We start from the raw sequence: 15665 nt of genomic DNA on the forward strand, positions 1-15665 counted from the left end.
TTCTTTCACACCTGCCTTCTTTTTCAGTGTGTTTCACGGGGGGGGGGGGGGGGGGGGGGGGCTCAAGCAAGGTTTGCAAGGCTAACCACTAATTTTACTTTTCTATTTATCTTGTCGGGGTTAGGGCGGCAGCATGCAGGCTTGGCTCGGTGCTTAGTTCAGTTTTCCCTTCTCTCTCTCAGCTCTGGTCCCGCCCTTGCGGAAACAGGAAATGAGGGCGGGACCACAGCTGAGAGAGAAGGGAAAACTGAACTAAGCACCGAGCTGAGCCTGCATGTTTTTTACCACTGCTGCCACCCTAACCCTGACGAGGTAAGATAGATGACTTTTAAAATTTGGAGGGAGGGGGCCTGGAACTCGAAGGGAGGGAGGGGGCCTGGAACTGGGAGGCAGGTGGAGGAGGGATAAGGGGGAGGGGGAATGCACCACCTGTTACATTGCCCTGTTGGCACTTTGCGATAAATAATTAGATTTTGGGTTGCTGTTTGGGCACTCGGTCTCTGAAAGGTTTGCCATCACTGCTATAGTGTGATGCAAGTGTCTGCAGCAAACAAAAAGAGCCCTAAGTTTTGTACTGGGTGATTGAGAAACATTATAACTAGTAAATGATGTGTTATTCATATGCAACACATGGCTTTTGAATACTATTTTTTTTTTAATTATTATTACCTTGCTACATTTTCCCTACAAATAGGTAAGCGAGGCTACTTTCACTTTAAAAAGATTCACATCTCATTTCTAATTTTTGTAAGGCATTTATCTTAGACCAATCCATCAATCTTCCAGGCATATTTGTGAACCTTCTGCTGGATGAACCGTCAGATTATAGTTCTTACCCTTGAAAATTTGCCCAAAAACCTCAGAAAGAAACAAAATCCCCATAAATGGCACAACATAACAATTTTCCAGCTACAATTCTCAAGTTTTTATATCTAGACCTAATAATCAGTGGTCAGTTTCTTCATACACCATAAACCTCAATGGGCTCTTTTCTTGCTGTACCTTATTATTTGTTCTAACTTATAATGAACGTCCATTATATCCTCCAACAAGATCTGTCTTTTGACTGTATAGATGGATTAGAAACATTTAAAATAGTTTCACCTATAATGGCCACATTACCGACATACAATACACTCATTGGTTGTCATAGTGGTTTGACGCCTGTATGGGATTCTGACAAGAGCCAGCAGAGCACAGCGATGCTGTGATTTACTTAGATTCAGAATGGTGGGCAAAGATAAACAGGAGAAGCTTTAAAAACTTGATACATTAAAGAGCTCCTCAGAAATGAAATAGCTCTTAATGATTTTATGTTAGCTCAAAATTGCGCTGTCAACAAAATAATTGTTTTCCTTGTGCTGCTGCTATGATGGTACTAGTCTAAACCTGACTAGATTTACTGCCTGAAAGACATTCCAGCTGTTTTCTGGTCAGTTTCATTTTCAAAGCCATCAAAGGCTGTTTGCTTGTGTCACCTGCATCTCTTTCAGATTTACTGATGGTCTCTGAATGTTATAATCAGGTTTTTTTTCCTTCTTGGTGGCAGAATTTCCAGTTTTGTAAATACTGCTTATTATCCAGGTTTCTGGAAAGAAAACATATCAAATTGCTAGCCTATGAAATGTATAAATAATTAGTCAAGTAAATTCTGCAGACAGATCCTAAAGCCCTGGATTCTGCCTGCAGAATGATGCAAATCAGATAACAGAAGGCAAAACAGATAGCACAAACCAACACTAGCTGCAGTTTACATTTTTTGCTCTACAATCTTAACAATTAGAAATAGGACAATATAAAAAAACAGCATCTCACAGGATTTCTGTCATGGCTAAGCTAAACTCCATGCTGGCCCAGCTTCCAATGAGGGCTTTGATTGTTTAGGGGTAGAGATCAGCTTTAATTTTATAACACTGTCTGCAGAGGCTAATCACAATTGTATAAAGGTTTACTTCCTGTAAATCCTGTTCGTTGAAACTGGCTCAAAATTAGAATTCCCTGGCAGGTGGGTCTGTTTGGCAGGCCACAAGCACTGTAATAAGCAGAAAACCTGGCAGGTTTGTCTGGCAGGCAATTCACAGGATCCAGGAGGCCAGATGTGTTCTTACAGAGCTTTGGGCTTAGATGCAGACTAAAGAGAAAGAGCTCATCAACGATCATGTGCTCCGCTTGGTTGCTGTGATATATCTTGGCAGTGTGGACAGAAATAACAGGACACACTGGATAGACAGACTGGTCTTTTCTTCCATCATCTACTACATTGATGGCTTACAGACTGGCCCATAAAAATGGGAACATCACACTACATAAGTTTTTGCAAATGGAATCAACAATGTTCATGCAAAACACATTGGACTTTTATTTTTGTAGCTGCAGAGAACCTGGAATTTACTGCTGTTCGATGTTGAAGTACATAGTAACATAGTAGATGACAGCAGAAAAAGACCTGCACGGTCCATCCAGTCTGCCCAACAAGATAAACTCATATGTGGTACTTTTTGTGTATACCTTACCTTAATTTGTATCTGTCATTTTCAGGGCACAGACCGTATAAGTCTACCCAGCACTATCCCCGCCTCCCAATCTCTGCTAAGCTTCTGAGGAACCATTCCCTCAGAACAGGATTCCTTTATGTTTATCCCATGCATGTTTGAATTCTGTTACCGTTTTCCTCTCCACCACCTCCCGTGGGAGAGCATTGAACTGTGACTTGCAAACCACTCTATCTGCCATTCACAGTATTAAGGCACCTTGAAACATTTAAAACTGGACACTTGGCACCCAGTTTATAGAATAAGGTAGAGGTTTTCAACTCTGTCCTTGGGGCTTTCACGATATCACCATTGAACTCAATGGGGCTATCCTGAAAACCCTGATTGGCTGGATGTGCCCCGAGGACTGGGTTGAAAATCCCTGGAATAAGGTCAGTTGTGCACCTTAATTTAATAATTGCCATTAACAACCAATTATTGGCTTAAATTGCTGTTAATTGGCACCAATTGACAGTTGCTTGCATAATTGACCTTAATCTGTGAGCACAATTTCTGTCACACACCACTTCTAGGGGGGGGTGGATGTAGACAGGGCGTGGGTGGGTCAGGGGCGTGGCAATGAGTTATGCAAATAACTGCCAACAATTAAGAGCAAGCATTTACAGCAACCTTTGACATGTGTAAGTCCTCACACCTAAGGTTAGGCGCAAAACTGTGAACTTGTGCTAGTATTCTGTAATGGCAGTCCCAGAGTTCACATCCTTTTCCTCAGAATGAGCTCCATTTATCACTACTCTGTCGCCTTCCACTCAACCGGTTCCTAACCCAGTCAGTCACTTTAGGGTCCATACCGAAGGCACTCAGTTTATTTGTCATCAATGTGGAACCGTGTCAAAGGCTAAATACACCACATCTAGCACTCTCCCTCAATCAAACAATCTGATTTGTCCAACAAGACCTGCCTCTAGTGAAACCATGTTGCCTTGGATTCCAAAAACTTTACTATTCTCTGTTCAAAAGCGTTTTCATTAATTTACTTATCGGCCTGTAGTTCCCAAACTATTCCTTACTTCTGCTCTTAGAGAAACATTGAAAAGGTCAGCCAGCGGAGCTACTAGAACTTCCCTAAGTTCCTTCAGTACCCTCAGATATATGCCATCCAGCCCCATCACTTTGTACATTTTTAGTTTAACCAGCAATTCATGAACACAGTCCTTATGGACTACCACCCCTCCATTCTTATTTGTGTTTGTCTTTTGCAGTCCTGCTCCCACCCTTTTAGCTGTGAACACAGAAGAGAAATATTTGTTTAGCAATTCTGCCTTATCCTTATCACCTTCTGCGTATTCCTCCCCTTCATCTTTGAGTCTCACAATGCCACTAGTACTTCCTCCTATCACTAACATATCTAAAAAATGTCTTGTCTCCCCATTTTACCATATTGGCTTATTTTTTTAAATTCCATTTGCTTTCCTGACTACTCTACTGGCTTCTCTTAGCTTTTCCAGATATTGGCATCTGTTTTCTTCTTTCTGTAATCTCTTGCAGTCTATAAAGGCTAACCTCTTTTCCTTTCTTTTCAGCCACTATTTTTGATAACCAAAGTGGTCTCCTTTTCCTATTACTTCTATTTACTCTCTTTACAAAAAGCTTTGTTGCCTTTACAATAGTCCCCCTTCAGTTTTGCCCACTGCTTTCCAACTTCTTCCAGATGTTCCTATTGTTCCCCACCGCCCCCCCCCCATATATTTGTCAAAGGTAGATGTTAAAGAATTGTAGGGCCACTGCTCATGAAACACACTCAGAAATGCATCACCTCTGCGCTCACACTCCTGTTAGTCAGACTGTACGATGCACATACTTATGCCGAATCCTGCAGCATGCACATCGGAGGAATGGTCTGCGTTTTGGGACAGCGCTGAGAGAGGGCACAACCTTACAGTGTGACTAACAGAAGATGGGGTCCCTCCTCCTGAAACAATCCAGAATTTATTAGGGTGGACAAGTACAATTCTAACATAATGCCAATGAACGCTGGTAAGTTCTTCCCTATTGGGGATGGAATTTATTTAATTTATGTGAGTATAAAGCACAACTTTTCTTCTAAATAAGGTTTTCTGGATAGATTGGGATGATCTAATGTCGCTCTTCCAACTTACTTCTCCTTGTATTCTGAGATTTGCTGTTTTATCTTTTTTTAGGAAACAGGCAGCGATAAGCAGTAGAACACAATGGTTAGGAGTTAAAAGCACAAACTGGATTCCCAGCACCAAGTGACCTGGAGGTAATTCCAGATAATTATCTTTCCTTCTGGTTCATGGAACAAAGTTCAGAGAAAACATTTTGGCAGTCAGAGTCATTCCAGCATCTAATCTGGACTTGATTAACAGTATCTGAACATAATAGAAAGCCACCACTGCACATACGAAACTAAATGTGTTTAAATAAGCTCAAAAGTAAAACTAAACTAAAATAACAACAAATGGAAGTCAAGTTGCAATGGGGCTCAATAATCCTGCAAAGCCACTGGAGAGAAAGAAGCACCGGTACATTATGTGAACTAATTAGGTGAGCACATCAAAATATGATCTATACAACGATTTGTTTCACAGATGAAATAAACACAATGGTATAGTGGAATATAGATAAATCATTTGGAAAAATCCAACATCCACCAAGGAGTGCGCTGTTTATCTGCCACTCTGTAGTCTCTCAAAGGTGTACAATGCAGACCAAACATATGGAAACCAAGCCAGTGCTTTGTAGTAAACATTTTAATAATGGCAGCCCCCCCCCCCCCCCCCCCATATTGTAGATACCAGTCCATGCAGAGGTATAGATCGAGTACAGATAGTTTTTCCCCTTCGCTTGTCCTTATCAGAAAGGGTCAGTCATGCACAAAAGCTGAATTTCCACCTAGTCTCCAAATCCTTGGTGCCTCATTGTCAGTGCTTGGGGTTTATCCATGGTTAACCAACAGATCCTGAAAAAAAAAAAACAAAAAACATGGGGAGCTCAGTCTGCCTGCTGGTATTTGCATCAGCAAAGATGAATCTGAAAATTAAGATCACCACCAGGTCATAAATCCCATAACCATGTGAGCTTATTACCAACAGCCCCCTGTTCTCTGCATCACATTTCTAGGGGGTTCTGTGGTGACAAAACTATATTTAATTTTATTTGATTTTCATCTATTACATATGATATACCACATTTCACGACGAAAGATGCAGCAAGGTGGTTACAATAAAAAGGTGTAAACAAAATAATATCAACAAAGAACATTATTATCCTGGTACAGTCTCACAAAAAAGCCACCCCACAGTAATAACTTTTGGTAGACAATAATCACAGCATCCTTAACTCATTTTCTAAGATAAGAAAAATGCGTTTCTTCCCTAAAGATGGATGTATGTTTTCCAGCTGATGCTAATCTGGCCACAGACAAAGGCATACACTGTGGCCAATCTTTTGGAGAAGACCATTCTGATCGGATAGGCCAGTACTTAGTATTACATGTTAGAATGTCCTAGCCAAACAAAATTTCTTGTGTTCAGATTCTCCTGTCTTTTGCTGTTTCCGTACTTTCTCCATCTCTTTTCTACTTTGTTATTCATTTATCCCTCATCCGGCTTTTCCTCTCTACCACATATTTTCTGATTCTTTTTAGTTTTGATGGCATTTCAGGTGTGTTTAGCACTTGGAAGTTCACCTAATTCATTGGTAAAAATCAGCAGAATGCCAGCCAGTAAATATTGGTCATCCACCCTTCTATTTCCGAGCTCCTCACTGTTAAGCCTGTCTTTGGACCCTCAGCCTCCCCCTCCTTCTTGTTGTGCTTGCCATGGCAAGTGCCTTCTTTTATATCATGTTGGTATCAGAAATGTCTCGGATGATCTGATAAGGTCATGACAGGTGACTGGCTGGTGCAGTTTGTTGTGACTAAAGGTAACCACAGGAATGTTTTGTGACGTTACTGCTGGAGGATTTTCCCCAAATTTAGTCTGGGAGCCGACCTGACCCAGGTCCTTGTCATGATTGCCCACATTCCTTTGTCTTGCATCAGCCAGATAACAGGGTTACAGGTTTGGTTTGATTTAATTTATTGGTATTTAATTAATCACCTTTCGTCATACAGATAAAGGAATGCACAAAACTTCTAAAACAACAGAAAACAAAGGAATGCCAAAATTATTCACAGGACAGAGAAAAAAAACAGTAGAGAAAGAAGAAGGGAAAGAGGGAATCAGAACAGAAAGCTAGTGGACTCGGTGGGCAGCGCTGAGGCTGAGCTGGGTCTTGAGAAGTCTTAAATTTAGGGTAGAAGCGCTCTAAACGGATGGGGGCAGGTAGGGAGTTCCAGAGAGATGGTGCAAGCCAGAAGGCGGCACAGAAGCGTGTAGAGTCAAAGTGGGCCTCTTTTGTGGGTGGAATTCTGAAATGGTTGACTTGGTTGTTCCTTTAAGATAGGCTGATTATCTTCTACAAAGCTATTTCCTGTACTCAGGTCTAGACTGCGTCATAGTTTTGCTCCGCCAAGCCAGACTACTAAATCTTCCACTCTCCTACCTAATACTTCTCATCCCCTTCTTTTTCTATGTCCTACTCTTGCTCCCCCCCATAATAAACAAACTTATCTCATCCTCTCTGTTTCGCCTAGCCAAGTTTTCAGTTCCAGCTTTGGCCCCTGTAATATTTCCTTGTCTAGCTATATCTATTCCAACCCCATTCACTCTCTGTTATCAATCTCCTTACCCATCCATCCCCTCTGTGTGGCGCAAAGTTTAGAAACCTTGCATAATGTCATTCAACTTCCCACCACTGCAGCCCGTGAGATCCAAAGGACAACTGCACAGGCCAGCATCACCATTTCAAAATTACATGGTGCTGGAAAAAATGGGACCCCCCCCCAAACCAACATTTTCCAAGAGCCATTTCTGAGTATTTTTCAACAGGAAGGAGCTCCAGTGCATTGAGCTTGAAAAAACTCATTGACCCAAAAGATCAGTGTCAAAGACTTAGTGAATGTGTCAAGGTTGAAGGAGGACACTTTATGAATTAACTAAGGGGAAAAAACCATTATACTAATGTATTTTCAAAGGTCATACAAGTGTTTAAATGATTGCAAAGTATTTTGAAACAATTTAAGGAATCCCTTTTCTTCTGGGCACCCTGTAGAGTACAAACCAACCTTTGGGAACGAAAAAAACATACAAATGACTTATCCTTTCTTTTCAGTATTAATGTAGAAATCAACCAATTAATTACAGAACGTAGATATCTACATTTCAAATCCAATTATTCAGCTGACATAGTCAATGGACACTAAGCTGCCGAAATCTTTCTTTTGATACGTTGGGCTTGATCTACCAGCTGGTTTGCTCATGACAAAAGAGCACAGAACCAAAAAGCCAATGGGGGTAAACTTTTCAGGGACTGCTCTCTCATGGGGTAGGCACATTGGAGAAGCTCCTTTAACCATGCTTCATGCACAGACTTAAATTTAAATCTACTATTTAAATGTGCCTAGAAGGAGATAGCCCTTCAAACTGAGAGACATGTCTGTCCTTTCAGCAGATGGGAATCTGAGCTACTGAACTGTGACTGCCCAGCACAGCTATTCATCCATAAACCAACACATTTAAAACCACCCAGCTGCATAGGCAGCCATAGTCTTTAACCTCACAGCATCCACAGAGCCGCCAATAAGCACTCTGAGCCTTGGCGGCGCGTCAGACAACAGACGCTTCTGCTCTGCGATAACTGAAAGCTTCGCTTCAGTTCACAACATCTTTTGACCTCTGCAAGAAAGGAATTATGAATACACAGAGAAGATTAACCAACCAGAAAAACTCAGATGAACACTTTCCAAACAAAATACAAAGTACTTTGGATTCTGGAGATTCAAGTCGATTGAGGGTAGGATAATATGAAAGTGCTTTGGTGAGAAAGGGGGGGGGGGGGAGTGGGAGAGCAATGTGGCACTGTTGAGTATTCCCAGGTGGTGACTGTTCAAAAGAGGCATTAAAGCCTTAAAGGAGGCTGCACCCCTCCCTCTGCATTTTATAGATCATGCTGTGAGGGGTCATAGAGGAGAAAATATGATTTACTGTGGGCATCTCCCCCCCCCCCCCACCCCAGTTATTTACATAAGGCGTAGAGTGCCTCTGAAATCCAAGAGTACTAATTAGAACAAAGAAAAGCTATTCCTCTGTTCAGTATGTACATGAAAATGGATAGGCTCTAGAACTCTTAAAAAATGTAATGTCTCCACCTAAAAAAAAAACCCCAACAACTCAGAATTGACTGAACAGATTTTATGAACACTATTAACCCTGACTTTTTATTTTAGGAGAAAAAGGACCTTCTTGTCTTGTCTGAGTGACTGTGTTGCTTTAATTGCATAATGTAGAGTAGTTTAAGTGGTCCTTGCTGTGCAGCAGGCTTTCAATAGATTGCCGTGACTTCTTACGCTTCCATAGCAGCTCTGACCTGAACTCTCAGCAAGCGGCAAGAACGCAGCCTCGGAAAATCCATCCCAACCTCATCTGCTACATGTAGCTGATCCATTTCCTATTGTTCTTATTGTCAGGCTGCTACAGATAAGGAGGGAAAAAATACAGCCCAGAGCTATAAGTCCTATCAGCCTATCCATTTGTAGTTCCCCTCCCCGAAAATTCTTTCCATTTCAAATGAGCTATTGTACATCCTTAAAAACCTGTGTTTTCATTTCAGTTTCAACGCCATGGCGATTTTGTTATAAATGCCTGTCATTTTCTTATAAAAAGTGGAGGATCACTAAACACAGCATGAATTCTTTCTTTCCTGTTAAATACTCCTATAATTTTTTTTAATCTTGTGCTATTATTATCAGCAGGTACGGTTTGGCTCCCAGTGATTAAACCACCAGCACTTTTGAAGCTAGACAATGGCTCAGTGCATTTGCCAGTGATTCTGAAAACAATGCCACTCACTCAATTTCCTTCTACAGCTGCTCTTCTCTCAAAGAGAGAATGAGAGCAACAGTTTGTCTGCAACCAGAAGCTCTAGGAATGGAATAAGAAGGAAGCTTGAAAGCAAGGAGATATGGAAGGAAGTAAGATTATAGCACCAAGGCAGAAGTTAACAGGTTATTAAGGATGTCTAGAAAAGACATGGCGAGAAGGGAATGTAACTCGTGTGGGGTCTTCCTGAAGACACAGGTTGAGGAAACAGGGCAACATTTTAACTAAAAACCACAAATGTTTCTACACAAAGCAGCCTTGATTTTAGTAAAGCTGATGCTTCTGATCAAACTGGGAAAGAAAGTTTTCCATGTATTTGTTAATCCTATCCAATACAGTAAATAGCAGTGCAAACTCATATGGCACTTTCCAATCCATTTCAACCATGTTTGAAGGGATTTTGTGTTTTAGTGTTACAGAAATACAGAAGAAGTGTGTGTGGTTGTGTCTATGCTGGCAGGAGGGGGCACAGCTGATGATAAAGAGTTTTCAGGTCTTCAAATCTGATTTCTCTGCTGACTATTAAGTACAGACACCAGTTATGTTGGTGGAAAATCCAATTTTCAGAAGGCATCAAATGTAGAGAAAGGTAATTATAATGGCAGTTTAATGGTCTTAGCCCATACCGTGTCCAGTTTCCTATAGAAAAGAGTAGACAGTCCAAATCCAAGACATTCTGCTTAGAAAAGACACTTTGTTCTCAGAGACATGCATATGCCTTTTTGTTCTCTGCTATTCTTGATCTGCCGCTTTGTGTGTTATAAGCTGCTTTGCAGGCAAAAAAAAAAAAAAAAATAACCAATTTCCTTTGTCTCTAAACTCCCATCCGCACCTTTGACAAGAGGTTGGACTGCTGTGCTCTCTAATGACTTGGGAAGCAAGTCAAAGAAATGCCCATTCCCTGCCTTTCAAGACAATGATTTAAGCCTATTTACAGATAATCATTTGGGCCAAGTAGAGGGAAGCTGACTTTGAAGATCTGGTTAATTCCAGTTAGGGAATAAAATAGTAATGCAGAAGGGAGTTTTATTGTGCGCAGGATTCTAAAAGACTGTACGCGTTTATTTATTTGAACTTAGCTCATACTTGTCCATTGATAGCTCAAGGCAAGTTACATTCAGGATAGTAGGTATTTCTCTAGCCAGGCAGATGAAAATCTAAGGTCCACATTTACTAAGGTGTTAATACACATCATTCTCAATGAGGCCTATTTACTAAGTAAACACTTTTAATAAAATGTTAACACAACTTAGTAAATAATGCCCTAGTTTGCACCTCAGGCAATGTAGGATGAAAATACTTGTTAAGGTCCTGTGCCCATAGGAGCCTTAGCTAAATCCGTTAGCACGCCTTAGTAAAAGGGCCCCTAAAATTTGTTCAGCCAGACTTGTAATCCTAAATATTCAGCTACAAATTCTTCTAAATTTAGCACACTACTCTCCCTCTACCCTTATTTTCAACCTCAGGTTAGGATTCTGGCCCTGGTTACCTCTCAACACTACTAACAAGAATCTAAAATTTGCATTTGTCTACATTAAATTTCAACTGCCACTTGGATGCCCAGTATCCTAAGGTCTTCCTGTAATTTTTCACAGTCCGCATGCATTTTGACAACTTTGAATAGTTTTGTGTCATCTGCAAATCTAATCACCTCAGTCATCATTCCGATTTCCGGATCATTTATAAATATGTTTAATAGCACCGGTCCCAGTACAGAACCCCATGGCACTACACTATTCACCATCCTCCACTAACAGGAATGACCATTTAACCCTACCCTCTGTTTTCTGTCCAATAACCAATTCCTAATCCATAGTTTTCTGAGACTGTTAATACTTTGAACGCTTATGAACATTTATGAATTTATACTAAAAGAGAAACATCAGGTAAGGATCCGGATTCTGTGCACTTTGAGAATGTGGCATTGGACCTGTGATGTGGTGTAAGGGGCTGGTGGTTGGGAGGCGGGGATAGGGCTGGGCAGACTTATACGGTCTGTGCCAGAGCCGGTGGTGGGAAGCAGGACTGGTGGTTGGGAGGCGAGGATAGTGCTGGACAGACTTGTACGGTCTGTGCCAGAGCCGGGGTTGGGAGGCAGGGCTGGGGAGGTGAGGATAGTGCTGGGCAGACTTATACGGTCTGTGCCAGAGCCGGTGGTTGGGAGGTGGGGCTGGTGGTTGGGAGGCGGGGATAGTGCGGGGCAGACTTATACGGTCTGTGCCCTGAAGAGCATAGGTACAAATCAAAGTAGGGTATACACAAAAAGCAGCAAATATGAGTTATCTTGTTGGGCAGACTGGATGGACCGTGCAGGTCTTTTTCTGCCATCATCTACTATGTTACTATCTCGAGCTAGGGGGAGCCTATGTATATGCTGTTATTTAGAAACCGAGGTCCTTTTTCTCCACTACTGAGTATAGAGTAATTAAGGATAGTGGAACTTCATTCCTATGGAGGTTTATTCTTTTGAGTAACTGATTTTGTATTTTCTTCACTCTTATTTTGCAGGAATGTAGTGCCATATGTACCTTGTGGGCATTTTTACTGCCAAAAGCAGTGATATTATTTCATTGGCTTTGCAGGACATTGTGTTACTGGAACATAGGATCCTCCTTTGTAGCAGCCATAATTAGTCGTAGGTATTTAGTAGGAACATACACTATTTTTAGTGTGTGTTCCTACTAAATACCTACGACTAATTATGGCTGCTACAAAGGACCCTATGGCCACCTGTTTCTAGAGTGACACTAAGGCCTATTAGTCCTCTGGTCACATGCCTTTGGGCAACGTGAGGTGATTTCAATAACAAACGCCAGTTTAAATTACTGTAGCATTTGTAGACTTGATCTGTATCAAGGGTCAGCTCTCAATGAGTTATGGAATGGTTTGATTTCCCTGGCATCAATCTACTCACAGGCCAGTTCCCAGGTTTTTGTGTCTAGACAAGAACAATTTAATGAGCAGCAGTAAGAGAAGAGCTCAGGAAACCATTCTAGGTGACCACTGCGTCCCAAAAAAATAAAATAAAAAGGAGCGACAACCCCTCCCCCAACATACTCTGTGCATGGAAAAGATAAAAATACCCAACTTTCCTTTGAATCAATGCTGCACAATGGTACAAATTACTCTCCAACAAAAAAAAAATTAATCTGAGTTCTGAATGTCCCTCTGCATTTGGTGAATTTAATTATACAAGCTATTGCTATTATAATTTTGCTCAACTGAATGTAAGAAGCACATTATATCCACAATATCTAACAGGTCAAAATTCAGCTAGCGGCAGGCTCTGGTGACCCACACCTTCAAAATTATATAATACAGGACAGAATCGGTCCAGAGGGTGGCTACTAAAATGGTCAGTGGTTTTCCCTTAAGGCATGCGAGGACAGACTTAAAGATCTCAATATGTATACTTCAGAAGAAAATTGGAAGAGGGGAGATATTATAGACACATTTAAATACCTCCGTGGCATAAAAGAACAGGAGGCATGTCTATGTCAATTGAATGGAACCTACTACTACAAATCATTTCTATAGCGTTACCAGTCGTACGCAGCGCTTCACAATTGAACATGAAGAAGAGACAGTCCCTGCTCAAGAGAGCTTACAATCTAAATCAGGATAGATAGACAGGACAAATAAGGGATAAGGGCAGGGCAGGGCAGACAGATAGGACACATAGGGATAAGGGACTATTGAAGGGAGGAAGATAAGATAAAGGTTACGAACAAGTGAAGTTAGGAGTCAAAAGCAGCATTAAACAGGTGGGCCTTTAGTCCGGATTTGAAGGCGGCCAGAGATGGAGCTTGATGTAGCTTGAAAGGAAGCAGCATAGGATGAAGGTAAAAGGGGACAGACTTCACGGAAAGGGTGGTGAATTCATGGAACGGCCTCCTGGTGGAGGTGGTGGTGATGAAGATTGTATCTGAATTTAAGAAAGCTTGGGACACCTACACAGGATCTCTAAGGGAGAGGAAGGGATAGTAGATGGTCTTTATCTGCCTTCATTTTTAATGTTTCTCTGTTTGCCAAACTTAATTAAACACACTACAGAGCAGGATGTATTGTGTGACCTTGTACAAAGATTTATAATTTCCTGGCTCATAAAAGAGGAAGGCAAAATAAATTCAGCAGGTTCTTATAAGAGCCAGCCCTGGTCATTAAGGGGCCACTAAAAAACAGCACATACTTTTTAAAGCCAAAGGCTTTGTACCAATTTTCAAAGCAAAACACGAGCAGGCTCTGGGGTAGAAAGTTCACATAATTTCGTACACCACCCACAGTGCCAACGCAGTTTGACCACATTGTGGAGACAGACACAGTCAAAGTTGTTTTGTGCCAGAAAAGTGCTCGAGGGAGATGTAGGTTGTCACTGGGAGTGGGGGTATTGGGGTTGTTTGCTACAACTTGGGGGGAGGGGTTCTTTGTTTGGGGCAACAGCTGCAGCAACCTCTTACCTCGAAACAAATTTATTGAAACAGAAACTGAAAATGTATAAAATCAAAGTGAAACAAAACAATACAAACAAAAACCTATAAGCACCACAGGAAACTAAATAAAATGAAATACATTTTTTGCCTGCACACCTCTAATTATTAGACACAAGTTAAATGCAAAACAAGAGATATGTTTTAGCTGATAAAAAAAAAAGATTTCCTAGGGGACGACACTATCCTCTTTTTTTTCTTAAATTACCCCACCGTGAAGAAAAAGGTCAGGACTAATTACAGTTAAGCCTCAAATGATTTTCTAAATGCATGCACCAATTCTAACCATTTCATTAAAATAAAGATGGTAACACTTTGCATTTAAGCAAAGATCGGTGCCAGAAGCGAGATGCCCCAGACACTGTTTCAAAGAAAAAGGGTTTCTGCAAGCCCCTTTTCCCCCTACCCAAGCAAGATTTGTAAATTTCTAGGGCACATCTGCTTCATTCTCTACGGCTCTGGTGTATATTGATTCTTCTCTTCACTCCCTCATTTTTCAAAAGATGCAACATCTAAAATGTCCATATGGAATTGTGTGACCTCGTTTCTCATGCTTGGAAGTGCAGACAGTACTAGTAAGTCTCTGAGATTCTGTCCTGTTATATGCCACAATCTTGTTCTTGAATTCCTCCAGATGTTCAATTATATGCCAGTGTGTCCTTATTATCTTGGTAATATTCCTAGAGAAATCGTTGAAAGGCAGTGTGCAAACATGGTTGTGTCGGGCAGTATTTTAACCCATTTTAATAAAGATTTTTTCAAAGACCTCTTCGACTTTGTTCGTGTCTACCTCCACGATTTATTTCCTTCGGGATTTAGCAGACCGTTTGCCTAAATGTAGATTGTAGCCACCTCTGGTTAAGGAAAATAACTGCGTGCTTGAACTGTAACGTGCCTTAAGGTCAGACTTAGAAAGGGTGAATAATTAAACCTAAGACCTAAATTTAAACGTGACTGAAAAGATCAGATATTCACAAGTGAGCAATGACTTTTAAAACTTTCTAACAGAGCTCAGGCTGGGTTACTGTGAGCTTTCTGACATCACATGCCTAGATGCTGCCAGCCAAAATGGAAAAATAAATACATATAGGAAATACGGTCCAGATATTCATTAGGTTTTGAAAACTGAAGCTATGGGCGTCGATATTCAGCGTGACTTACCTGGTAGAAATGGCTCCTACCCTCGGATAAGTCCCACTGACCAGGTCCATACCAGGATATCATCACTGAATATGCGGTCAGACTGCCTCAGCACTGTGGGTGGTGCCAGGGTAGTACAGGAGCAAAGCTAGGATGGACCTGGGAGTTACCCAGTTAGTGGCAATATTCAGGCTGGTAACTGGGTAATTGCCAGATAAAGTTAGGACAGAAAAATGCCATCCCACCCTTACCCAGTTATTGTCAGTACCGTGATAAGTGGTGCCAGCCAACCCACACCTGAATATACAGTGCCAGTCGATTTCCGGAAACCGGCTCTAAATGTTCAAGTATACAAAGCCCACAACCACTGATTTTAAAAAGAAATTCTGATTGCTGTGTTCAATACCACCTCCTTTGTTTCTGTTCATATTCTTGTGACAAAGGTTACCTTTCAAAAAGTGCCTGAAATTGACAGTGAAATACAGAAAAGTTAAAAAAAAAATTGTCAAAACATTTCTTCTAAGAGTTGACAGCCCCCTCAC

The 15665-nt window shown here is 41.2% G+C and overlaps 1 protein-coding gene across 1 annotated transcript in view; it reads right to left on the reverse strand.

The window, feature by feature from the left end:
- Window positions 1-4530: 4530 nt before the first annotated feature.
- The window catches only part of CHCHD6 (coiled-coil-helix-coiled-coil-helix domain containing 6), a 227308-nt gene continuing 216173 nt past the window's right edge, over window positions 4531-15665 (reverse strand). Inside the window, exon 8 of the mRNA XM_030207627.1 lies at window positions 4531-5475. Coding sequence (XP_030063487.1) covers window positions 5452-5475 — 24 coding nt within the window. The 3' untranslated portion in view covers window positions 4531-5451. The remainder of the gene's footprint in view (window positions 5476-15665) is intronic.

Source organism: Microcaecilia unicolor, chromosome 6 (assembly GCF_901765095.1).
Source record: "Microcaecilia unicolor chromosome 6, aMicUni1.1, whole genome shotgun sequence".
In the NCBI taxonomy this organism is placed as follows: domain Eukaryota; kingdom Metazoa; phylum Chordata; class Amphibia; order Gymnophiona; family Siphonopidae; genus Microcaecilia; species Microcaecilia unicolor.